We start from the raw sequence: 24,499 nt of genomic DNA, 5'->3' as shown, positions 1-24,499 counted from the left end.
CATTTAAATATCTGGGTTATGTTGGTTAAAGATTTTTCAAGATATGAATATAGAAGCCTATTAATTTTGATAAATAAGTGCAAAAACAGTGCATACAACTGTCTACACGACATTTACTAGTTTGTGAAATAACTGCTTTTATTGTATCTTTACTTTGTATTAAAAATTCCCATTATAAAAGTATTGATTTAGTGTCTTTTAGTTAGGCATGTCTCCAATGACTCAGAGGTTCTTAGTTATATACAATTAAAACTACAGTGTTTGAAAATAAATTCTTAAAAGCCATACTTTGAGAGTATATGTAACAGGATTGAGGGGACGTTTACTGGAAATAGTGATTTCTTGTAATTTTTTTATCGAAACAAATGGCAGTTGTCTCTGGATCAAAGGAAAAATTCAAGTAAAATCACAATAACTGAGATTATTTTCCTTAAAATAGTCTTTTAATTAGAACTGGGTTTTATATGGAATGCTCCAATTTGATTTCAAGTTGCAGAGCTATATACTTCCAGAAGAGTTGAAGTGAACTTAGTAGTTATTATTAACGCACAGAGAAAGCCTGGGGTACCACTGAGGAGCAGAGCAAGATGCTGTTTCAGCCAGTCGCCTTCCTCCCGTTGGAGACTGAGCATCACCCCAGTGAATTTATCCCTGTAAGTGAAAGCTCCTCGGTCTTTGCCGATCTTTCCTGAAATAATATTCTCATTAACTGGAATATTTTCATACTTTTGAAGATGAAGAGACTAGACAGAAACTGAAGAGGATTGCTCAGTCTCCCTGCTGTGAAAGGTGCAGAGATAGATGCCTGGTACCACCACCAGCAGGCAGGCGGGACCTTCTTTTCTTTCCCTTCCCTTGCTTCCTTCAACTACTCTTTAGTTATGGACTGTGCACATTTGTGAAGTTGAAGACAGCATCTAAAGAAAAAAGTTTTCTAGAGGACGAAACTGGCTATTCATAGTTATGTCTTTGTTTTGTAATTTTTTTTTTTTTTTGGCAAGGCATACAGATCTTATTTTCTCATAAATGTTCAGGGCTACGTTGATTTGCAAAGAAAACAGAACAAAGCATAAAGATCTAATAGTCACCCTTCCTTGCTCCCCGTCCATTCTTCCATAACTGAGGTCTGTTTCCATTTGGCCTCAGCTGCTGGGCTGCTAAGGAATTTCTATCTCAGTCCTGCTCTTCTTTCCTATAACTGCCCTTCATCTCCTAACCAGCTTTCTTTCCCCTCCACAAATGAAGGCAATTATCAAACAACCTGCTTTAATCCCAACATCTGCCTGACAAACATTGAGTCTCATTCCCTCCCCACCCGATTTTTATTTTCTTTCATTTCCTTTTTCTTGGGGTGGGAGGGGGATGGGTGCCTAGGAGATGGGGAGAACATTCGGCTGGGCTGAGAGGAGTTAGATTCCTGTAGGTACAAACTCACTGGCAGATTCTTTACAGCCCAGACTCAGGAACTGGTGGCTGTTCTTGCACGTAGAACAGTAAACGTTGGTAGGTTTACAAATGACAAAAGCACCTCTACCTCCTCCTAAGGAGACAGGCTCAGTGTTACTAGCTGGATCACCACTAGCTATGAACATCTTCAACCTGGTTTCTTCCTTTCACTTCTACTCCCCTCATTTTATTGGCCCCTTTCTGTCCCTTCATCCCGAAAGGAATCAAAAGAGTTCATCAGGGGGACCTAATTCTTGATTTTTGTGTCTTGCCCTTTGGGCTGAGTTCCTCAGGGCCAGTGTTCTCTTTAGACTCAAAGGAACCTCAGTTACTTTGTCCTTGTGAAACTCCTCAGCTTTGTGAACATGATTCCTAAATATGACAACTTGCCCATTTATCAGCAGAGTTCCAGCCAGAAGGCACCAGGTCTTTCTACCCAAGAATCCCTTCACATGTCTGCCTCTGTTTCCAGTCTGCACCCCAGACTGATTTACTTGGGAATGGTGTCCGAAGGGGACATGCCTATAGCAATGAAGAGGAATGGGTACAAAAGCGCCTAGTGCTATTAAAGAGACCTACCATATTAGACCAAAGGAGTCTTTATAAGAACACTTGAGTTGGGCTGGAATGGATCATCCATCTAACCAGTGAAACAAGAAATCAGAGGAATGCCCGCTGCAGCCATGAAACACATTTCAGACTGAAATGGATTCCATCTTCATCCTGTCGACCAGAGAAATTATTTTAAAATTGTTTCTGCTATTATTGCTTGCATTATTATTAACATTTTATTTCTGTCATTATTGCTGCAGTTTTTGTTATTTTATTTCTGTTGTTATTGCAGCTATTATACTATTCAACAGAAGTTTAGAAAGATTAGTCAGATTAATTAGTTTATTGGTAATTTAAAGCTGAAAACTGGTAATTAAGCCAAAAAACTAAAAATGATCAGGGATGATTCATACCAATGTAGGATTTGGGAGGAAGAGAGTCTAAATTTTGGATATAAAACTTGGCAGCTGTGAAATAAACAGGACTTGGGGATCAAAAATATGATAATTGAAACATTCTTAGTCACTCAACCTCTCCCCCTCCTCCAAATTCAGCTAAGATCATTCTGTGATTTGCTTGATAGAGGAAAAATACTATATTTGCTTTTGTTGACAGAGAACAAAGACCCCATGTTTATTCTTCATGTGATTTGCATTTGCACGTGGATTCCCTTGCTTAGGACCATCCAAATATCTAAGCTCACTCCCCTCCAAGTTTGCCTCTCTTTGCTCTTGTTATGCACCTCACTGGAGAGGGTGCATCATATAAGACAGGTATACAATTTCAGCCCTCTCCACAGACAGATTCTGTGGAATATAAATTCAATAATGCAATTCTCTCCACAACAAGCTCTCTGCTCTCTTTCAAATATAATTAATGTTTTGATAGTGTAGTTCTTTAACTACATATATACACACAAAAACAGACGCACCCTCTAGCTTTGCTGTTTGTGCATTTAAAACAGACATGGATGTGGCTCTTTCAGTGACTCCTAAAATTCCTCAACTCAGTCAGCCCACAGAGAAGAAATCTGTTTAGGTAATAACTGCACAGTCTGTTGTGTGCCCAGAAATATTTAAAACAATAAAAAATGCAAGCCCCTAGTTTTTGATAGTCATTTTTTGTCAAATTTCCTAGAAAATAAAGGATTTTCGGAATTGATATTCTGATAGAGACATTCACTAGATAACAGTCAAAATCAACAAAAACACAGTCCTAAACTACTGGTTGTCTTTTCCAAGTTTTGATGATGGAATCTGAATTTCAATACCTTCCATTTTATCCAATTGGTGCTAAATTAACACAGATGTATAAAAACTAGCAGCCAAAATAGACAAAACTACAATGACTTCCATAGAAATTGCTTACTCCATCAAACACCTCAGTCATGTTTTAGGTGGATTATTTCATTTAACTGCAATTGGTTGTATGTTAACATATTCATATGTGAAATAGATGGTCAGAAAGAAAGATATGCCTATGACAATATGGCTAGTAGGAGTTAAGTGAGCAAACGCTGCTAACTCCCATATTCAAGTGTACCATATCCCTAACATTTCATTTCTACAAGCTGATTACAATTATTAGGGGACAAATAACCTTTCAGACTATAGAACGTGATATATTTTCAGACTTTAATAAAGAAAAATACATAACCTGTAATACTTAATCCAATGAAAATATAAACCTTAATCTTCCCATATTGTTACTGAGTTGAAGAAGCTAGTTATTGGGGAGTAACACACTGATTTCCAAGCATCTTGGCCATTTTGTTTTACTCATGAGTGTGTATGAGGTGCTGGCAGGAGAAGGATTTTACACTTTTCTCTTCACCAAATTTTTAGAGAGAATATGTAAAAGGGATTTCTGTTACATCTTTTGTGGTTTAATTTTCTTACTCTTCATGTAGTATTTGGTGTTTGGAATTGTGAAAGAAGATAAAATAATGAACAAGGAAAGGAGAACATGTGGCTGATTCCAAGTAGATCGTTTAACTGGATGGAAAGAAACAAAAATATTTTCCTAGTGCAGTTGTGCAAAGAAAGAGAAGAGTGTGTGATCTGTCAAGAGCTCACTTGTGCTTTTTGTTATTGTTTTAGATGGTGGCCCATCAGGGTTCCTTTCCCATTACTTTCCTTCAAATTGTTTTTCTTAAGAGCATAAAATGTGGAAACTACTTGTCCCTTCATTCTCTCACAGGCTAATATTTAACAGAAAACATTTTAGTTAAATTTTCAATAGGAAAAGTTTTTACAGGTACAGAGATTGTCAGTACAGAAGCAAACTACCAATCCCAGTTGGTTAGTTAAGTGAACTTGATTATTTGCTTGTAGTGAGCTATAACATTTTAATATAAGATTTTTTTTTACAATATTGTGAGTTATCAAAAAGAAATCCTCCCTGAGACTTTTTATATTTGTTCTGATTTCTTCCTCGTTTTCCCTTTTGATTTGTTTTTGAAGCAGTGACATGACTACTTCTCTGACTCTCAAATGAGGTTTCCTTTGGCTCAGATTAATATTAAAGAAGATCACATACACGGTTGGAAAATATTGTTATTTTTCTTTAATGGGGAAAATTGGACTCCCGCGTGTCAGATCTGTGGTTTTCCGAAGGGCATTGGAAATGGTACTGACATCACTTTGCACTTTAACAATCGGATTTGGTCAGGGTACAAGTTGTTTGTTTAACCCGACAGCTCGGTGCACTCCGTCGCACGCTTTGCACACTCATTAAAATGATTATTCACGACCTGTCGAGTGTTTTCGGGTTCATTCACAGGAAAGGCTTGGAGCAAGCGAGAGCAATTCAAGTCAACACTGTCCACTACCCCGTGCACGTGAGGATGAGCTGGTGCGTGCGTAAAAAGACGGAGGGAGGGGTGGGTGAGCACGCCTTAGCTATAAGTCCTGCTCTTCGGATGCTCTGGAATTTCAATCACGAAAGAATGCCAAGAGTGCTTGGTCCTAAAAGGCTATGTCGCTGTGTTAATTTCAAGGGCTTGGCACAGGACAGAAAAATAAAATAAACCAAATAAACAAACTCAGATCTCTCCCTCCACTCCTCCTTTCAACCTTCTGCAAAGCTTGAGGTCCCTGGGCTCGCCCACCTTCTGCCTGCAGCTGCCGGACTGTGAGGCTCCACCTCTCACTTCGCGGACGCTGAGGATAAGTAGTTTTCAGGAAAACTCGTCGGGGTGAAGAGATTAATTCTCTTTCCATCTCCCAAGGCCCTCTGATTCTCAAGAAAGAATTCGGTTGCTTTTCCTTTCTATATCTCTCTCAAATACTGGAGGGGGTGGCGGGAGTAGGGGTTGCAAGAGATGAAAGAATATGACTGTTAACCATATTTGGTAGATGTCTTCCAAATTACTAGGAAAGAAAGACTCATCTTCCAAACTGCAAGAAAAATCCTATAAAATGAGGCGTAAATAGCCCTTGATAAATTAGACCACTTTTTTTTTTCAATTTTCAAGTCCTCTTTCAAAATTTTGTGATGATAATAAGCACAAACACAAATGAATCTCAATTTCTCACAATTGCCAGTACCTATGAAAGACGCACCCCGTGGTCCTTAGCTGTTGTATTTGTTCAAATGAGCCCTGATACATAACACTGACATGTGAGCTATGAGTTCAAGATAAATGCCTATCTTCCTAAGGTGGAATCGTACATATACGCTAAATAACTAAACAGATGAGTGTATATATGCCTTTGATATATACTGAAGAATTCTGGAATATCCTGTTCAGCTTGAGTACCCCCGTCAACAACGTAAAGTTAATAACTGTTTTAAAACAATACCATTTCTATATTCAGATCCGGCTGCCTCTTGATTTTTCATCTACGTCCTTAGTATACCCAGCGGCCAGCTTATTGTTATGAGAAAAACCTAGTCATGCCAACAGAAAAAGACATGGCTCACTCGTGGGTTTCACTCTATCATATCTGACATAAAAAAAATCATCTGTTTTTCTAGTTTATTGAACATCAATACAATATGTGAAGAGAAGAATGGCAGTTTTCAAGTAGCATGAGGTTTTAATAAGAAAAAGATTTCTAATTGCTAAAAAAGCAAGTATGAAGAAGTAATTTTGTAAACTCTTTGGGTTGCCGTAATTCACTATCAAGTTTACTTAAAAGTGATCTGTCAAATGTGTTTCCTGTATAAGTTCTTTCGTTAAAACCCAACCCGCAATAATAATCAAGAGGCAGATGCTGAAATATGTAAGTAAATAACTGAAAGTCTCTGCATAAATAAACACAAATCAATGCTGTAATAGACAACACTATCGATGTAGGGATGATCGATTTTAGTCTTCCAACCTGCAATCAGAGCTTGCAGTGTATAATTAAAAGTAAAATTTTCAACTCTACTCCTACTACTACCGGGAAAACAAACAAACAAACAAACAAACAAACAAGCCCTGCTGCTAGTTCTACCTGATGCTACTTTATTCCATCCAGAGTCTTTCTGAAGAGGTGGGAGAAGTAGTCCACTATTTCTAAGAAAGCGTTATCAAACTTGAAAACATTATTAATTATAAAAATTATTAAAGTATCAAATAATAAAATTACTTCCCTTTTTTTGTCCTGATTTTCTCAACCTTTATCATAAGCCTCCAATTATTCAGCACATTTTACTAGGAAAAACACACAACAGTGCTTACTATTTTTAAATATTTTTTCCCCCAACTACTATGATACTTTGGGTTTAAAGATTCTTTGGTCCTTTTGTTAAAATAAACAAGAAAAATGTAATTTTCTCCATATACCCTGAAGCTCTCACACCTATGCCTGCATATACAAGCAATCTGAAACAAGAAACGGGGGGGGGGGGGGGGGGGAAGCATCTGCGTTATTCCAAAACTGTTTCATACAATGATTGCAAAACAGTGTCTGACTGAAAGAAATAAATATGCCTTGGATTTCTAGAAATCCGCATCTAGAATGGTTCAGATTTTGCTTAACATTAAATTTCCTTTTTGAGACTATTTATCCTTGGAGGGCAGAATTAATTTAGATTACCAAGAACCAGAGTATGATGATTTTGAATATTTACATTCTGAGGAGTAATGAAAATACAGTGTTCATATTTTTTCCTTAATCAACAAAGATGCTTATTTACATTCATTCTTGAATTTCTGTGGTCTTTCTGGAGCTCGGGCCTTTACAAGAATTTCTTAGTTATGAAAATCAGCTTCTGTGAAAGTGACTTCTCTTACATAGTGGCACCTAAATATGGGTTTTGATCATATTACTATGTGACCAAGCATTCTCTGACTCCTCTCCTTCCCATCCAGGGGCAACCAGACCCAAATGGAAAATATCATCAGTTATTGTTTAGGGCTAATTTAACAGATAATTTAACTTCAAACAACAATGATCAGGTCATTAAATTTCAGAGCAGTGAGAAAATGAAAGAACCGAGAAACAACTCTCCCTAACTCCTCTACAGTTTTTGGTTTTTCCGCCCAATCAACGGCATCAACAACGTCTGCTCTACAGACGCGGAGTGTTTGCACCTTAAACGTGTTCTGATTCAAAGGATGAGACACTAAGAAGAGCAGAAAGGGGGTGGGGGTGGGGTGGGGTGGGGTGGGGTGGGGTGGGATAGAACTGAAGAAGACAGCCCAATTCAGGGAGTGCCAGCCCTGTAGGAAAATTCAACCTAAGGCGAAAATGAATAACCAAACTTGTCTGGCAACGGAACACTGTTTCGTTCGGACACGAGTCCCCGAATCTCGGACGTGCAATGTGCTTTCCTCCCGTGTAGCTTCTCCGCAAGGCCAAAGACGGGGGAAGAGGATCACAGGGGTTAAGCAACAGACCACCAAAAGGACGCGGGGTGTCTCCTTCCCCTCTCACCCCCACAGACAAAATTTTGAGTTATTTGATATGATTTTAAATGCCTTTTCTGATGACAACACTTTCGAGATTTCTGCCTACCTCAAGTGTTAATAGACGGCCAGTTGGGGATGGAGTTAGAGAATCAAAATTGGTGGGGGGGGGGGGGGGGCGGGGAGGGCAGTCGGACGTGGTCCCTTTCCTCCCGTCCTCTTCCCAAGCCTGAAGATCACCAGCAGAGAATCTTTCCGGGCTCACTCGGGATGCCCTCTGCCCACCCGAACCCCAGCCGCCCTCTCTCCAAGCCCAGGGCCACCCTAGAGTTTAGGTGACTACTGTCCCCAGGCCAGCACTTTTTCCTTTAGGAACCCTTCACCTTGGACCACAGGCTTGGACAGAAGGAAAAATGGGGTAGAAAGCGAAATGGAACAGAGAAAAGATGTCTATGACAGAGAAAACAGTTTTACCAACTAGCAGATGAGTGCTGAGATCTGAAACCGCACCAGGTAAACACAAAGAAACAACTTGGGGGGGTGGGGGAGGAGGGATGTGTGTGTGTGTGTGTGTGTGTGTGTGTGTGTGTGTGTGTATGGGCGGGGGACAAGAATAAAAAAGAAAAAAGGTGGGGAAGCGCGCCAGCCAAGGCTGTGGAGTCAGTTTTCCTGGCATCCGCCAGTGTGCACGACCCAACTCCGAGCTCGGCTTGTCCTGGGCAAGAGCGCCCTCACCTTGTTGCTCCCGCTCAGCGCCGGGCTGCCCGCCCGCCCGCCCGAGCCGCGGCCGCCACTTCCCGAAGCGCGCTCCTCCCTGCCCGGCTCCCGGCCGCCGGCGCCGCCCCGACTCGGCAGCCTCGATCCCTCTCCTCCGGGATTCCCGAGCCCCGGGACGCCAGCCGCCGGGGCCCTGCCGCGACCACTTCTAGCCCCGCCGCCGTGCGCTTCTCCGACTTCACCCAGGAGTCCCCGAGGCGCCGCGAAGGCTACGAGGGAATCGGGGCGAGGGCCCGAACGCGCTCCGGGTGCAGCTAACCTGTGTCTGGTGCGCTGCGGGCACTCCCGGGACAGCCAGGCTCCTGAGCTCACACGGCCGTCTCCTAAGTGTGCATTAAGAATCAATTATTTGCCTGAGATTCCCAAAGCCGGGAACTGGGATATTCCCATCAGGGACAAAGTCAAGCCCAGAACGGTGCGCTTTTCCCCAGTCCTCTGAACAGGAGGAGAAGCCTCCCTCCGCAGTCCCGCCGCACTGTACCTGGGGCAGTTCCGCTAGATCCCGAGGGGACCCTCGCCTGACCCAGGCCACGGAGCTGGGGGCGGAGGGCCAGCTCTGGGAGAGGTTGGCAAAGTTAGGGTGAAAATAGGGGGAGGAGGGGCGTTCTACCAAAAAAAAAAAAAGAAAGAAAGAAAGAAAGAAAGAAAGAAAGAAAGAAAGAAAGAAAGAAAGAAAGAAAGAAAGAGAAAGAAAAAAAAGAAGAATAAAAGGTGCGGGGAGGAGAAGAAGCAAAGAAAAAAAAAAAAAAAAGAACTTTGGAGCAAGGAGCTTTGTCTCAAATAGGGAGAACAAATGCCTGACTTTGAACGGTAAGAAAGGTCCGTTACGGTATCCTGGAAGCTGCGGCAAGACTAAGAAATCTTATTTCCACGAATTGGATCACTCTGCACTTTGGGACCTATTTCAGCCTCCCACTACCCCTCTCCTCCTCTTAAATTCGACTCGTTTTCTCTTCATCCCTCTTTGCCACGTCTTCGTCCTCTTTACTTAGGGATCCACGGTGACTTTCCGCCGACGTGGAAAAAAACATGCATTCTCTCTCAGCTACTTCTGTGGATAGCGCGCCCGCTAAGGAAATTTTTCAAAAAAAAAAAAAAAAAAAAAGAGGAGCACTTTAGCCCCGGGCCTCAAAGTCGCGGTTGAAGCCTTAGTCAAAAAGCAATCTGACGTAGCCCTCCTCCCTCCGAAAAGCACTTGCACTTACCAATCTTGGGGTAAGAGCGTCCCAGTCCATCATCAGTCTTTCTTCGGCATCCTTCGGCCAACACCAGGCAGAGTCTTGAGTGAAGGGGGGGGCGGGGGGGAAGAAAAAAGAAAAAAAAACAAAAACAAAAACAAATAGAAATCGGAAGGGAGAAAAGAGACTCAAGCACAACACTACATCATATTCCCTCGGAGCCTCTTTGGCCTACATCCTCCGGACGAGGTGCGGGGCGCACTGACCATTAGAGTGGGAAAAAGGTCGGTTTGGGGGCCAAAAAATAAGAGGTGGATTATTTTAACTGCTGGTGGCTGGGGGGAGGGGAGGCGGGGGTGGGGAGAGGAGGGAAAGGGGGATAACTGGGATGAGAACACGCAAAAGAAAAACACGCGAAAGAAAATCGAGAATGAAAGCGCCTTTGAACTCTTACAGGTAGGTAGTTCTTAGGAAGAATGCAGACGTGTGTTCGCGCGAAAGGAAAATCTAGATGACCCCTATTCTTTCCACATCTCCAGAATCTGGCCTCAATTGGCTTCAAGTGGGGAGGGGGGAGAGGGGAGAATTTTAATTCAAGTTTCACCTACCCCGCTCGTTGGAATGGCTGCGCAGATTTTCACGTTGGAGAGTTCCATCTGTCTGGCAGAAGCGGTGTTGGGGGCAGGTTATCTGGTGAAGTAGGAATGTACAGGAACCCCGCCCTCTAGGCACAGTTATACAACCCCAGCAACCCATCTCAGCCAGCTCTAAAACCTCTAATGATCTTCACCTTCACCCTTTGTTAGCCTATTTCTCCAGCAGGCATTTGGTTCCAAACACAACTAACCACGTCAGATATCTATAAAATTAATTTCTCAAAAGCAAAATTATTTCAACACAAGCAAATTCCCCAACAATGTTGTAGGAAACACATTTAAAAAAAAAAAAACCCCACATTTATATATTTAAAGCTCTAAAGATATTCAATGTATCCACCTATTTGGGTGAACTATCCATCAACGTAAATATATACAATTATATCAAGACACTGCAAGACTCATTTTTTTCTCTCTCTACAACTTGATTTTATGCAAGTCATATAAGCCACATGAAATCTTTCATTGCCACAAAGCTAATTGTATTAAATCTTCTTAGTTCTAGACTTCATGTTCACTTGATTTCCAATTTTGTAACAAGTTGGAGAAACATATTTGGAAGAGTTCTCTCACTGCTTTTGTCTGAATCATTTTCTCAATGTTTTATATATTAGTCTGTATTAACTTTGTATCAGACACGTTCAAGTAAAATACTTTAAACCTGGAGATAAACTGCAGTTTGGGATTTCAAGTTTTAAGTTATGACCATTTTCAGTTCCAAATCTCAAAAAGAGCAACCTTCATCTCATTAAAAATAATTATAAGTATGAAAGAAGAAAAGCTTCAAAAAGTTTTGAAGTGCTTTTCTGGCATAAGCTAATTTTTAACTGGCAAAGGTTGGTGACAACAAATATCAACACAACATTACAACCAATTTGTTGCAAAAAAAAAAAAAACCAACAACAACAATTAAACACCATGCTAGAACACTGTACGTTTTTAAAAAAGATAACTTGAGAGATGATAGGACAGATTGAGATAAATGAAATGTTCATATCGGGCTTCAGGAGGCCTTCACAAATTTCTCTCTCTGTACATCCTCCCCCCTATCTTGTATGCGTATTCAACAAGCTATTCTTACTTCTAGTTACATCCATTATCTATGTTAACTTGGGAGATGTATCCAAATAGAACTTCCATTCCAGTCCTTAGGTCCTATGAGTTCAAAGAAGTCAATTTTATGCTTGACCTCAGAAGTTTGCCCTTGAAATTTGATTTCTCAATCATGCAAATAAACATTTATCACAAAAAAGTATACTTATTTAATATGGCCAGAAAAAAAAAAAAACACCTCATGGAGGAACTCTTTCTTCTGAGTCTATGTCCCTTTTACCACAATACAAGAGTTCAACTTTCTTTTTAACTTTTTGATAGGCAAAAGACTATTTCTTCTGTGGCAATACATTCTCATTCCACAAAGTCCATGGTAAAAGCAAACAATACATCATCACCTTTTTCAGTCTAAACACATGCTTTTCTTTGAGCTGTTTTGGTTCACATTTATATGAGGGGGATTTCCCTTGCCTAACCTCACTCACTTGGACTCTATTACTATTTTTAATAGTAATAAATTTGGCTTCTAAAACAACTTATTTGTGGAATTTTCTTTCATGCTTCATTCTGAAGAACTGTTACATTTCAAGAAAGCTGGACCTCTGGCGAAACTGCTCTTTTACTAAGAAAACAAAATCGTGTCCAGTCTGCTTAAAGGAGATAATTAAACTAGCTGTCTTGGTCTATTTTAGTCAATTTCCCATTTGTGTATATTTGGTTCCAGCTCTTTTAATTTTCCTCAACTTTATCTATCTTTCTCAAACAGCATCCTCTTTCTCTTTCTTTCTTTTTGGTAGTGGGAGATGCTCCCCCCCCATCCCCAAATATCTTTTCCTTTCTTCTGTCTTCTTCTGTCTCTCCCTTCCACAACCCATCCATCCCTATGTCCCAATATTAGAACTATTCTGCATTTCTATTTCAATCTATTTGAGTCCGCTTGCTTCTCTCCTAGGCTTTCCCCCCCCCCTTTTTCCTGAGCAACTCTCTAAGTGTTTGCCGATAACATCTTGGGGACAGATTATTTTTCATTGGGCCCATTGTAAGAAGTAGCCAGCTTATTGCATTACTGCAGAACACATTTCAGACTATACAATTGTAACAAATGAACAACTTGTCCTCCATAGACTCTCCACAGGATCCAATTAGTTACTAAACCTTTTACTTAGGTTTTCTAATTATTTTCTGCAGTCATAGCAATTGAGATGCTGAAACAATTCAAAAAATGTTTTCATTTTGTTTCAGATTGATATATATGCATATATACGCATGCATATGCATACTGTAAGTTAAAGCAAAATTATGACTAAGCAAAAGGAACAAACCTCTAGATTAAATTATACAGACATTTAAAAGGGAATCAAATAAATACCTCTATGTCGTAAAAATGAAAGAAAAGGAGAGAGAGGCATTTTACTTCTTCTGAACATCTAGAATTTTAAGTTATAATTAAAAATAAAATATAAACATTGATCTGCAAGTCATTACAACAGGTGATCACTTCAGCAAATCTATATTGCAACTTCAGCACATCTTTATTAGAACTCTTTCATTGTGGGTAAACAGCCACAAAAATAAATGCTGACTTAGAAAGTATAAATACAAATATTTAAACAAAAATATTTGCAGCATTCATAGCGCAAATTGTACCTGAACTGAAGGGCTCTGTGTGTTTACATATATATACACACATATATATATATGTATATATATATTACATATGTGTGCATTATATTCACTTCTATCTAACCATATACATATATTTATTTATAATTTGCCAAATGCTATAAACAAGATACCTGAAACAAAATATATAAAAAGTAAGCATTCTATCAACTGATTTGAAAATAAACACAAGGTAAAATAGCTATGCACATAAAATTATAATTTTTTTTTTTTGCTGTATATCTACAGAAACTTGAAGATACCAGCTGAAAAGCCTGTAATTTCTTTAAAGCTAGTGCTTATCAAATAGCCTGCTCCTTGTAAAATTTGATTCCACAATGGGGAAAAAAAAAAGGTATTTTAATTTTTTTGAAGTCTCAATTCAAATGAAAGGAGCAGTTAAATTTTAGTTGGCCGAAAAAGCCTTTGAATTCCCTAGGACTTTAATGGTCTTTTAAAAATTAGCTCTATTTAATAAAAGAGACAAAAGTATCAAGATATATATGAATTTAGCCTATTTTTTATTTCTGTGTGTTCATAGTAAACATTTTTGTAAGTGACAAACACGGGCATATGACCACAGTATCACAATCAAGAAATTTTAAGACAACATTAACAATCACTCAAATTTATGCGGCATTTGCGCAACACAGGTTACATATTTGCAAGGTTTACCTATAAGTACAATAGGTATTAACATTTCACTACATTTAGAAAAAATAAAAGTGACCTGTTAGTGACCACATACATCAAAATATACACAACACAAACTGAAGGCAATCATTAATTTTGTCCCCTTCTGATTCATTTGAATGGGCAGTGCTGCCAACTGAAACAACTTTCCTTTTTTTTTTTTTTTTTGTGGTTTTTTTTTTTTTTTTTTTTTAATACTTAGCATACCAAGTGCATTTTAGAACCCAATCTTTGGTCTAAAAGTAAACAAAAGAAAAAAAAAACGGTTTTTTAAAGAAAAGGACAAAACAATAAATGGCCAAAATAATTTCTTGGGCACCTTTACTACGAATGCTTCTTAAATACAAATTACAGTTTAACATTTTAAAACTCTCCCCATAATTTAGGCTGTTCTCAAGGTCTGCGTCCACCATAAAGATCCATGATAACTTATAATACTGCACACATGGAAATCTGGCGGCTCTTAGAGATAGACTTGTCAGGTTTGAATGAAATGGCAAAGCAGTCACTATTTAGATACACATTCTACTATAATTTTGACTTCCAAACCTTATATTCTACAATGTATTCTCCCCACATTGCACCTCGCTGACACTCCACACCTTGTTAGAATAATAAACAATCCTAAAGACTGAACGAACGTACAGAAATGGGGGCGGGGGGCTTAATAAAAAATACCTGGACTTATTTTTTAATTATCATTTACAATGCAAATGTGTGTAAAACGTTCACTTACAGTCTGGTCCCAGGGATGTTAATGTATTAAAGGGTTGGAAGAAGACCCCTGATTTTGATGTGTGAAATAATCAGACAGTCCCCCGGACAGTCCCGTCGTGAAGCTTGGCAAAGAGGGTCTTAAAGACTCACAGGGCAGGGTCGAGGGGGCCTGCGGAGACGTGGAGGAGGACGCGGCCCGGGCGCTCATGGACGTGCTGCTCTGCGAAGTCATTGACGGGTGCGGGACGTGGGGGAAAAAGTAACTGGTCTGGCCCGCGAGCAGGTTGACCGAGCAAGGGTTGAGGGAGTAGGTCCCGGAGCAGGGCACCGACAGGCCGCAGGGCACCGAGGCGGCGAGCGCGGCGGCCGTGAGGTGGTGCGTGGCGTACGGGATCTCCCCGTTGACCAGCCGGTCCACGCTCAGGCCGTTGGCCGTGGAGAAGGAGTGGTTGTTGCCCAGCGAGTTCTGAGTCAACACGGAGCTGTAGGGCATGGGGTGGCTGGGGTAGGCCGACGTGGTGCCGTTGTAGCTCAAAGTGCTGCTGGCGCGGGGGTGGTGCAGGGACAGGAAGGGCGACATGGGCCAGTAGAGGGAGCCGGCGCGGTCCATGAAGGTGAGGCCGGTGGAGGTGAGGCGCGCCCCGCGCTTGAAGGCCAGCTTGGCGCGCGACGTGGTGGAGCGGCGCCGCAGCTTGCCCGTGGTGCCGCCGATGAACACGTCGTCGCTCGACGGGTCCAGCATCCAGTAGTTGCCCTTGCCCGGGTCGTCGTAGTGGCGGGGCACCTTCACGAAGCACTTGTTGAGGGACAGGTTGTGGCGGATGGAGTTCTGCCAGCCCTGCTTGTTCTCGCGGTAGTAGGGGAAGTTCTTCATGATGAACTCGTAGATGCCGTTGAGCGTGAGCCGCTTCTCGGGGCTCTGCCGGATGGCCATCATGATGAGCGCGTTGTAGCTGAAGGGCGGCTTCTCGTACTTGCCGTTCTTCTTCTCGCCCTCCTTGCCCCCCTCCCCGTCCTTGCCGCCCTCGCCCGCCCCCTTCTTCTCCTCCCCCCCGGCGCCGGCGCCCTTCTCCTTCTCGTCCGGCCCGACGGGCGCCAGCTCCCCGGGCCCGCCGCCCGGCTCGCCCTTGCCGCCCAGCCCGTCCGCCTTGGCCCCGTCCAGGGCGGCGGCCGGCGGCGGCGGCGGCGGCGGCGGCGGCGGCGGCGGGAGCAGCAGCTGCTGGGGGCCCTTGTCGTCGTCGGCTGCCGGGGCGCCCCGCGCCTGGGGGGGCTGCGGTGCCTGGGGCGGCGGCGGCGGCGGCGGCGGCTGCTGCTGCGGCGGCGGCGGCGGCGGCGGCTGCGGGGCGGGCGGCGGCGGGTGGTGGTGGTGGTGGTGGTGGTGGTGGTGGTGCTGGGGGTGGTGGCTGTTGTGGTGGCCGTGGCTCGCGTGGTGGTTGTCGTTCTGGACCGCCTCCGGCACCAGGCTGTTGATGCTGAACGAGGACTTGGGGATCATTTTCACCTCTTTCCTATCTCCCATGTCCAGCATCACCCAGTCGTCGGGGGGGAAGCGGCGGCGGCGGCGGCGGCGGCGGCGGCGCGGGAGCGGGACAGCGGCGCGGCGGGCGGCGGCGACCGGTGGGTGCCGAGCGGGGCGCGGGCGGCGCGGGCGGCGGCGGCGGCACTGAGCGCTCCGGCAGCAGCGCAGTTGGACCGCAGGCTCCGGCGCTGGCAAGTCATGTAGCAAAAGCAGCAACCACCCCTCAGGAATTAGAAGAAAAAAAAAAAAAAAAAGGGAAAAGAAAAAAAGAAAGAAAGAGAAAAAAGAAACAACCACCGCCCCGGGGGTGAAGCTCCCTCGCTCCCAACTCTACTTCTTGGTCTCCCCCCCACCCCCCGCTCCCCCCCCCTTCTGCTGCTTCCTCCTCCTCCTCCTCCTCTCGCAGCAGCAGTCACAGCAGCAGCAGCAGCAGCCCAAAGGGGGGGAGAGCCGGGCGGCGGGCGGGCGCGTCCCGGAGCGGCCGCGGCGAGGCTGGGGAGACAGCGATCGAGGCGGCTATAGCCACAATTAATTTTCCGAGCTACAGGCGCACACTAGGGCTGTAAAAAAATTTTTGGTTTAACCTTTCCTACCGCTCGGCCAATCAGAGCCGGCGGCGTGCGGGAGCGTCTCTCCCGCCGTCGACCAATCGGCGGACCCGGGCCCACCCACCCCCGCCCCGCCCGCCGGCTCCCGCCCCCTCGGCGCTCGCCTCCCCCTCGCCGCGGGCCTGGGCCTCGCGGCCGCGCGGAGCCGCGTAGGGATACGCCGCCCGGAGCACGCTGCGCCGCGGCCCTCTCGGCGCCCCCGCCACCCCCTCCGCCCTGCGGGCCGCTCCGCCGAGGTCCCCCTCTTAGGGCAGATAGCTCACATTTCCGGCTGCCTCCTCGCCGTGTCGGGCCATTTTCGTTTGAGCGTCAATGTTTGTCGTTATTGATTAAAGTTTGTATTCCATTTCATTTTTAAAAGCGGGGGCGGGGGCGGGGGCGGGGGCGGCCGCGGCGGTGGGGCGGAGAGAGTGGGAGTGCGGGGACGGGGTGCGAGGAGAGGGCAGGAAGTGGAGGAGGAAGAGGCGAGGCGCGACCGGCCCCGAGTCGGCCCTCCAGGCCCGGGGCGGCATTGCCGAGCCCGTAGGAAAACTGTGCCCCTCGTAGGTAACACCCCGGCGAGGCTTCGGAGGGCAGGGGAGGGAAGGCGAGGGAAGGCCCACCCCTGGCGTGGGGGGGCGGCGGGTCCGGCCGAGGGTCGGAGACGGAGGGATGAGGCGGAGGGAGTGGGCTGGCGAGCGCGGGGCCAAACGGGGGCTACTTACTCGGTTCCTGCGGCCGGGCGGCGGCGAGCTCGGGGCTCGGGGCTCGGGGCTCGGGCCCGCGGGGAAGCCGGGCCCTGGGGCTGCCGGCGCGGAGGCGGCGGCGGCGGCGGCGGCGGCGGGCGGGGGCGGCTCAGTGGTGGGCGCCTAGGGTAGCCTTCCGCAAGGAGGGGTGCTCAGCGAACAATACCAAACAGTCTCGAAATAAACCAGGTAACACATGCTCTGCCTCTGTGTCTCTCTCTTCCTTCCCCTCCTCTCCTGCTCCGGACCGTCGCTCACACGCTGGGTGACCCGGTGTCGCCTTCTCTCCGCCGCCCCAGCGTCTGCTCAGCTTCTAATCCGAATTGGAAGCGAGTAGCCGCGAGCGATCACCCTGGAAATGTTTCATTTTGCTTGTTGACATTGGAAGGAAAATAAGGGTGGGCGGCTATTTCTTTCTTTTTTTTTTTTTTAAAGCCTTCCTGTTTTCACTCCCTCTTTTCTTTTTTCTTTCCGTTTCTCAAACGCTTTTGATTTGTGCGGGCCTTAATGCTGAAAGAACCGCATGCCGAAGCCAGGCCTTTCCCACCCCGAATGCGGACGGAAGGCAACTAGAAGCCCTGGGTACGTGGGTCCCACAGCCCCAGCTTCTTGGGCTTTCGAACTGGGAAGGTTCGGCTGAGGACTGAAGTGAGTGGGGAGATTGTGATTCGGGGGCTTTAAAAGGATCCCGTGGCCAGGGGCAGGGCTAAGGCCCAGCATTTCCCAGGGATTGGAATTTGGTGCGGAGCACACTGATCAAAGGCTGTTTCATCCCACATGGGTACGAAACATACCACATTTTACGGAGGATGTAGCCCTAGAGAAGAGGGAGGTGGAGGAGAAGCATAAATGAAAGGCACTTTCCCCCTCCTCTGCAAAATCATCATAAAATGTAAACATTCACGCACTCTGATAAACTATCAATTAAATTGGCGGATTTAGTATTTAAGAAAAGGAAGGGAGAAGAGGTGATGTCAAAGTTCAATTCTAATAAAAAGAATTCGGTTGATGAACACAAGAATACTCAAGTTCATATGGGGTTGTGGCACTCTCTCTCTCTCTCTGGGCACCCCACTCCCTACTTTGAAATCCTGAGGAAGAGAAAGAGAGAATAAACTCTGAATAACAGACGATTACCAATAGCTAGTGATTTTACATCTGTTAGGAATACCATAAAGAAACTTTGAACATTGGACTAACTGCATCTGTCCTTCCACTGTATGTATGTATGTATGTATGTATCCCCCCCCCTCCCATTTCTACTTATTTCCTCACTTAATCTATATTTTCATGTGGGAAAGTTGAAGGGTCCCAGCTATCAACGTTGATGGTGACAGAGCCCCAAACTGACTTCTAAGCTCCAATTTCTTACAGAGCTGGGTGAGCTAATGGGCTTTGTGGGCCGGCTGGACAGATCTGTGAGCCTTCCTCTTCTTTCTGCTCACTTTCCTCCTTTCACTCTTCCCCCTGCCTCGGGCCTGTTATTCCTACTTTTCCTCAACTCACTTTCCTCCCTCCTCCCCTCTTCCTCCCTCCTCCCCACTCACTACCCCCCCTTCTCCTCAGTCTATTCCTCTCCCTAGCTCCATTCCTCCACCTACTCCTCCCCATTTCTCCCCCTACAACCCCCCTTCTCATCACCACTTATAATGGCACACAAGGGCTCCCTCTGAGGTGGACGGCCCGGTACGTTTTCGTAGTCGGTCTAGCGTGAAATGATTCGGTGTAACCGGATTCTTGGGAAAGGACAGGTTACGTAAACATTTACTGATGTGGAGTAACTATACTATTTGTACTCTGATATGCAGGAAGGAAAGTGTTGATTAACACAGAAGAAAAAAAAGCGAAATTAGCTGATTGCATGCTCATAAGTGCAAGCTGTCATTGAACTGCTTTTAAAATAGACACAGCTGGGTGTTTGTGTTGAAAAATTTCTTGTGTTTTTGCTAATACTGAAATAAGCATGATTTTGTATACCAAACATTTTCAGATCATTAAAATTTGTAATCTGTGCTGGTTTTAAACACAAAGAAAAGAAACAGAATCATTTCGATGTAAAATTTGCTGATATTATATTAACTCAATCAGGTCTGTACAAATTGTGCATTGTGCCTCCTAAAATCTGTTTGATCAATTTAATACACAAAGTGCCAAACGTGGGTATTGTTTGTTAACATTGGACATTTTATTCAAATCTGAGCTCAGCAGCAAACTGGAGGAGCATTCCTTGAATACAACACCAGCACTGACTGATGAATTTTTAATGTTTTAAAGGTGTTTCTTAGGTCAAAGCTGAGTGTGCATTGTTTTGTAATCCTGTATAAAATTTTAGCAGGTGAAAATAAGTTTTTCTTTTGTTTACTTTCAAAAAGCGAAAACGGGGGTCTGCTAATGAGAGCTGTAATAATCTGGTTTGATGTGCCAGGAGCTTATATTGACTGGAAAAATAGTTTGCATGCAAATTAAGAATGTGTTATATTATTTTAAGGATTGCATAGATGTAAGTCTCAAAATAGGATATTTGTGTAGGAATAAATAGCTTATACTTTAATCACTCTAAAGATCTCTTCTCCCTAATGACAGAGGTCATTTGCAATTTGGGGGGAGGTGATTTTATTAACCTTTTAATAATTTTAATTGGACTTTATGGTGAGATAGAGTAGTACTCTGTGTGTGTGTGTGTATACATATACATATACATATATATATAAATGTATATATAGGTGTGGGGGTAGGCTTGTTCAACAAAACACGCACTATTTACTCAGCAGCCCACATTTGTCTCAGCAATGGCTTCTTTTTAGAACTGCTACTAGATGAAATGGAGGGGGAGGGGGTACTTGGGCAGAGCATTGTGCAAGTTGAAAGTCCCTGGATGGAGCTTTGTGAATCCTACTGGTCAATTTGGGTGCAAATTGGATTTGAAGGACTGCCCATGTCCACCTCGGGCCTCTGTCCTAAACACATGAAGCCCCAACTCTGTATTTCCACCTCACTCAGTCCCCATGATTACTTTCAGAAGACAGAGGGGTATCCAGTGGTCTCAAATCTAAAACAAATTCTGTATCAGTCTACTAGTTTCTCGTCATCAGCTTAATCTTAATCTCTCACACACAAACATCTATAAATGTACACTGTTAAGGAATCAAAGCATAAGTCAGAACAAACATAATTTTCTGGTATATATATAGTGGTAAACATCTCTCCTTCTCTGTCTGCTGTCCCACCCCATCACCTACCCCCCAAAAGAGGACAGGCCTTGTAAAGAGTCAGCAGTTCCAACAGAAGAATTGCTTGGGAAATGAATTAGATTATTTCACCTCTAGTTTTAATTAATAACCAAGGATCCACAGCCTATTGCTTCTGAGTAGGGAGCCGCACATTTATTTTTTTTTCATTTGGCGGTGTTACATTAAGTCTTCCTTAAAGCCCTTCCCGCTTTCTGTCGGTTTTTCACTTCTTTCTTCCTGTCTACCTGCATGTTAAAGGAGGGGAGGCCGTTTTTACCTAAAATCCACTTTGCTTTTGGCTCCCTGGACAGTGAGTCTTTGGAGTGGCACCAAGCTCTGGCTAAAGCTCTCTTCCTGCAGATGCATAGGGAGTCCCTGACCCCAGGACGTTTGGGAACAAGTGGAACTCATGCAGAGGCATCCAGGTATTTCCAGAGACTGACGAGCCGAGGTCTGCAATCCCTTCCTAACAGCAGGTAATGGTGCTAACATTTAGTGATTGTAAGTTACTCTTTAGCGTGTTGTATCCTTGTTCTGTGGGTTTTGGTTACAGGTTATACGATTAGGTTTGCGAGAACAGTAGTGAACTAAACTTCTCAGTAAGAGGTCTTCACACCAGGGAAGTGTTACTTTTCTGCAGCAGCCCTGCCTCGTCACTCATTAGGGAGCTGCAGGTTGTCAAGCGGCTGCTCTTAGCGCGCACGCGCACACCCCCAATATCCCCGGGGGCGCGCACATGTGTGCGAGCATGTGTGCGCGCGCACAAGCACACACACACACACACACACACACACACACACACCGCACTAAAACTAAATTAAGAAGCCGATGATTAAGACAAGCGTCTACTAGGCCTGTCATTTCAGCATCCTTCCATCATAACATTGTGGCACCGGCAATTTTGCTTGAGAACCTCGAGAAAAAAAAGAAGAAAACTATGGGAGAGCCTCGTATTTGAGAGTCGAAATGTTTAACTGGTATGAGCTATCGAAGCTTCGGAAGCGAGAAAGTCCAAGGTAAAGGAAGAAGAAGAAGGGCTGGATGAATGGAGACCCCTGGGACTCCACAGGCAGGTTTCCGTGATGCTGTCAGAGGCTCCAAGCTCTCTGAAGGCAAGTACACACTCATCCAAAGAAACTGCAGGAGCCCTGCAACAAAATACACTCGGGAGTAACCTCTTCCCAATATTAGCTTGTGGAGAGCCAGGCACAGAGAGATAGACAATGAAGTATTATCGCCCAGGGCCAAGGACTTTAAAAAAGTCTCTTCGAGTCTTTCAGTCAAATACACATTTTTTTGTAAATATACAAAATGCCCACTACTCTTTACTTGCTTCCCATTATTTGCCAGCCCCCTTAAGATCTCCGAGGGTAGACAATTTTCAGAAGTTGTTGAGTCCCTGCTAGTGTGAGGGCAAGCCTGTTCCATTTCTTGAACTGATCCAATCGGGAGAAATGCTCCCACACCTTTTGGGCAAGCGTGCTCTGAGAGGTCCTTTTTGTCCTCAAGTTGCCCAAGGAAATGGCACAGCTCTTCCTTCAAAGGGTCAGGAAATGCTACAGCGAAAGACAAAGAGTTGGAAGGGTGATGGTAACCGAGAATGATGAGAACGATGGAGGTCTGTCTTTAGCTTTAACCCTGGAGTCTATCTGAAAGGGGACAGTGCTTGGTGAAAGTCAGAACACAAGATAATGGATTTTCCATCAGTGGGGCATCAAACAAGGGAGAAAAAGAAAGACTTCATAAATATATATCAGGCTTAACGAAGAACTTACAGGCCTCAAAATGCTGAGCTTCTAACTATCCTGTCACCGTTCTCCTTAATTAGTTGGAGCTTCAATTTGATTTCCCGCAGGAGCCTGAATAATCTACTTTGGGAAGTGTTATAGCACTCTTCGGAGACTGTGGTGCATCCAGTCTCCTCTATTTTGAAGCACCCTTCTAAAAGGCCCCCCAAACTCCGGTCGTTGTGAGGAAAGATGGATCTGCGTTAATCGCGGTTCTTAGGTGGTCACCTCTCAAAGGTCCACGAAGGGCACTGAACAGCCCAGGGTCCGTATAAGAGAGTGATGAGTGTGTTTGAGAAAATGCTCCTACCCACTAAGGGTCTGTGAAGGAATGAGAAAAGAAAAAAAAAAAAAAAAAAGAAAAGAAACTGCAAGCGTTGGGGCGGGCAGGCCAAAAGGCACGCGGAGAAACCTCCATCACAGAGTCATTCTCACTGGGAAAGTCAAATGAGAGAAAGTAAACTATTTGCTAATCCAATAGATCAGCTCCCTTTCTAGAAACCCAGATGGACAAACCAATGAGCCAGTTTTGACTTCCTGCGTATCTCGTACCCACCTGCCTGCTCACTCTCGAACTGCGGTTCCTGTGGGTCTTCCCCCTCCCTCCTCCTCCAAAAAGCGGTGGAAACTATTGGAGCGGTGTTTCCAAAAGGTCCTGATCTTCTCCCTCCCCCGCTCGCCCGGAGAGGCTTCAACCAGGCGGGGTCCCGGCGCGGAGCGTCGCGGAGTCCCGGCTCCCGGCCCGCCGCGCCTCCCCGCGCCTCCCCGCGCCTCCCCGCGCCTCCCCGCGCACTCCCGCGCGCCTGCCCCGCGCTCCTTTGTCGCCGAGCCTGCCGGGCGCAATGGAGCTCACAGGACTTGCTGTTAGGTTTCATTTCCGGATTCCCCCCCCCCCCCATAGTTACCTTTCCAGACGAGATGTCTCGTGTTTGCACATCACGCCGGAGGCACGCACACAGATCAATATTTTTGGGCCAAGAGGTCATCTGCTACGCTGAAGGCGGAAAAAAAGAAAATAGAGACCGGTTAATGGTTTTAAGCTTATCATTTGTATAAAGCACAGCTCCGAGTTAAAGATTAGGGCACGGGTAGGTGAAGTTGATTCAAATATTCAGTTACACGCAAGGGGCGTTGAACCCAGTAGGGGAGCCCAGTGATAGCCCGATCTCCCTCCTGCCCTTTGCAAGGAGCCGCATCCTGGGAGGCGAGGAGCGGCCCGGGCAAGCTAGACGCAGACTCGCGCCAGGAACAGGTTTCCGTTAGCGGGTGGAAACAAAACAACCCGACTCCTCGGTTGCAGAATCTACGACAAAGGTAGTGGGGGCGTGGGGATGGTCACTTTTATTCTGAAACACAATCCTAGATTCTTGTTTACCAATTGTAGTATCTTCCTTCTGGGCTTGTCCTAAGGCACGCAGGAGAGAAAGTGGTGTTCACGGGAAAGGCACGGTCGGCAAAGTTTGGCTCGTGAGCCTGTGAACCGTGAATCACCACGGCGAAGAGGTTTTCTTGTTTTTCTCTCTTTTCTTTTCTCTTTGGAGCGTGAACTTGCTAGATAAGATAGATGAGGCCCCAAGGAGGTGGAAACGTTGAAAAAGCCCAGCTCCTTTGGAAAGCAGCGTGTGAAGCTGGCAGGCGGCGGCGGCGCGCAGTCGAGGAGCTGAGCGGCGCAGGGCTCGCCCCGGAGCTGTCCCAACTGCTGCCTCGGCGGCCGCGCGCCACACCGAGAGCTGCGCTGGGACCGCTGCCCAAGCAGCCTACCCTTTGGCCTTGGAGTAAACAGCCCAGAAGATGAGAGGACGGCCCCTGATTGGGCCGGGTGTCTGCTCTCCAGCTCCGTACCCTGAACTGGGCCCGCGGGGTTTGTGGAAGTCCGACCACAGCACAGTCAAAGGATCGGAGACACTAGGTTTTTAAAGAAGTCTGGAGTCACACATGAAACATTATTTTTCTCATTAATTAGAAGTAATTCCCTTTCCCCATTTATATGTACGTACACGCTATTGATTACGCACCGCGATTTACTTGAAAAACGTTTAGAGTATCTTTAGCACACA

The 24,499-nt window shown here is 45.2% G+C and overlaps 1 protein-coding gene and 3 long non-coding RNA genes across 6 annotated transcripts in view; 2 read left to right on the top strand and 2 right to left on the bottom strand.

The window, feature by feature from the left end:
* Positions 1-940: 940 nt before the first annotated feature.
* On the bottom strand, positions 941-24,161 carry LOC140639757 (uncharacterized). 3 transcript variants are annotated; one of them, XR_012036374.1, is made up of 9 exons: positions 23,818-24,161; positions 23,348-23,436; positions 10,401-10,482; positions 9,820-9,893; positions 9,603-9,683; positions 8,874-8,937; positions 5,108-5,286; positions 2,026-2,169; positions 941-1,540 (listed from the first exon to the last, which is right to left on the bottom strand). It is a non-coding gene; the product is annotated as an uncharacterized lncRNA (long non-coding RNA). The 3 variants fall into 3 exon arrangements; XR_012036373.1 differs by lacking the exons at positions 941-1,540; positions 2,026-2,169 and having other exon boundaries at positions 4,549-5,286; positions 23,818-24,158; XR_012036372.1 differs by lacking the exons at positions 941-1,540; positions 2,026-2,169; positions 5,108-5,286; ... (2 more) ...; positions 9,820-9,893; positions 10,401-10,482 and adding an exon at positions 19,481-21,568 and having other exon boundaries at positions 23,818-24,152.
* FOXG1 (forkhead box G1) lies at positions 13,668-16,169 on the bottom strand. Its single transcript, XM_072838102.1, has one exon. It carries the CDS (start codon positions 16,099-16,101, stop codon positions 14,611-14,613), a length of 1,491 nt encoding a protein of 496 aa, XP_072694203.1. The 5' UTR covers positions 16,102-16,169; the 3' UTR covers positions 13,668-14,610.
* Positions 17,830-21,232, top strand: LOC140639759 (uncharacterized). The gene is made up of 2 exons (XR_012036376.1): positions 17,830-18,007; positions 21,016-21,232. It is a non-coding gene; the product is annotated as an uncharacterized lncRNA (long non-coding RNA).
* The window catches only part of LOC140639758 (uncharacterized), a 106,997-nt gene continuing 105,756 nt past the window's right edge, over positions 23,259-24,499 (top strand). The window contains exon 1 of the long non-coding RNA XR_012036375.1: positions 23,259-23,756. This is a non-coding gene — a long non-coding RNA (uncharacterized lncRNA). The remainder of the gene's footprint in view (positions 23,757-24,499) is intronic.

Source organism: Canis lupus, chromosome 9, assembly GCF_048164855.1.
Source record: "Canis lupus baileyi chromosome 9, mCanLup2.hap1, whole genome shotgun sequence".
NCBI lineage: Eukaryota > Metazoa > Chordata > Mammalia > Carnivora > Canidae > Canis > Canis lupus.
Note: the sequence above shows the minus strand (reverse complement) of the source record. Positions and strands in the feature narration are given on the sequence as shown.

What these genes read in the sequence shown, in the direction of transcription:
- FOXG1 (XM_072838102.1), bottom strand. Translation starts at nt 16,101, where the DNA reads ATGCTGGACATGGGAGATAGGAAAGAGGTGAAAATGATCCCCAAGTCC.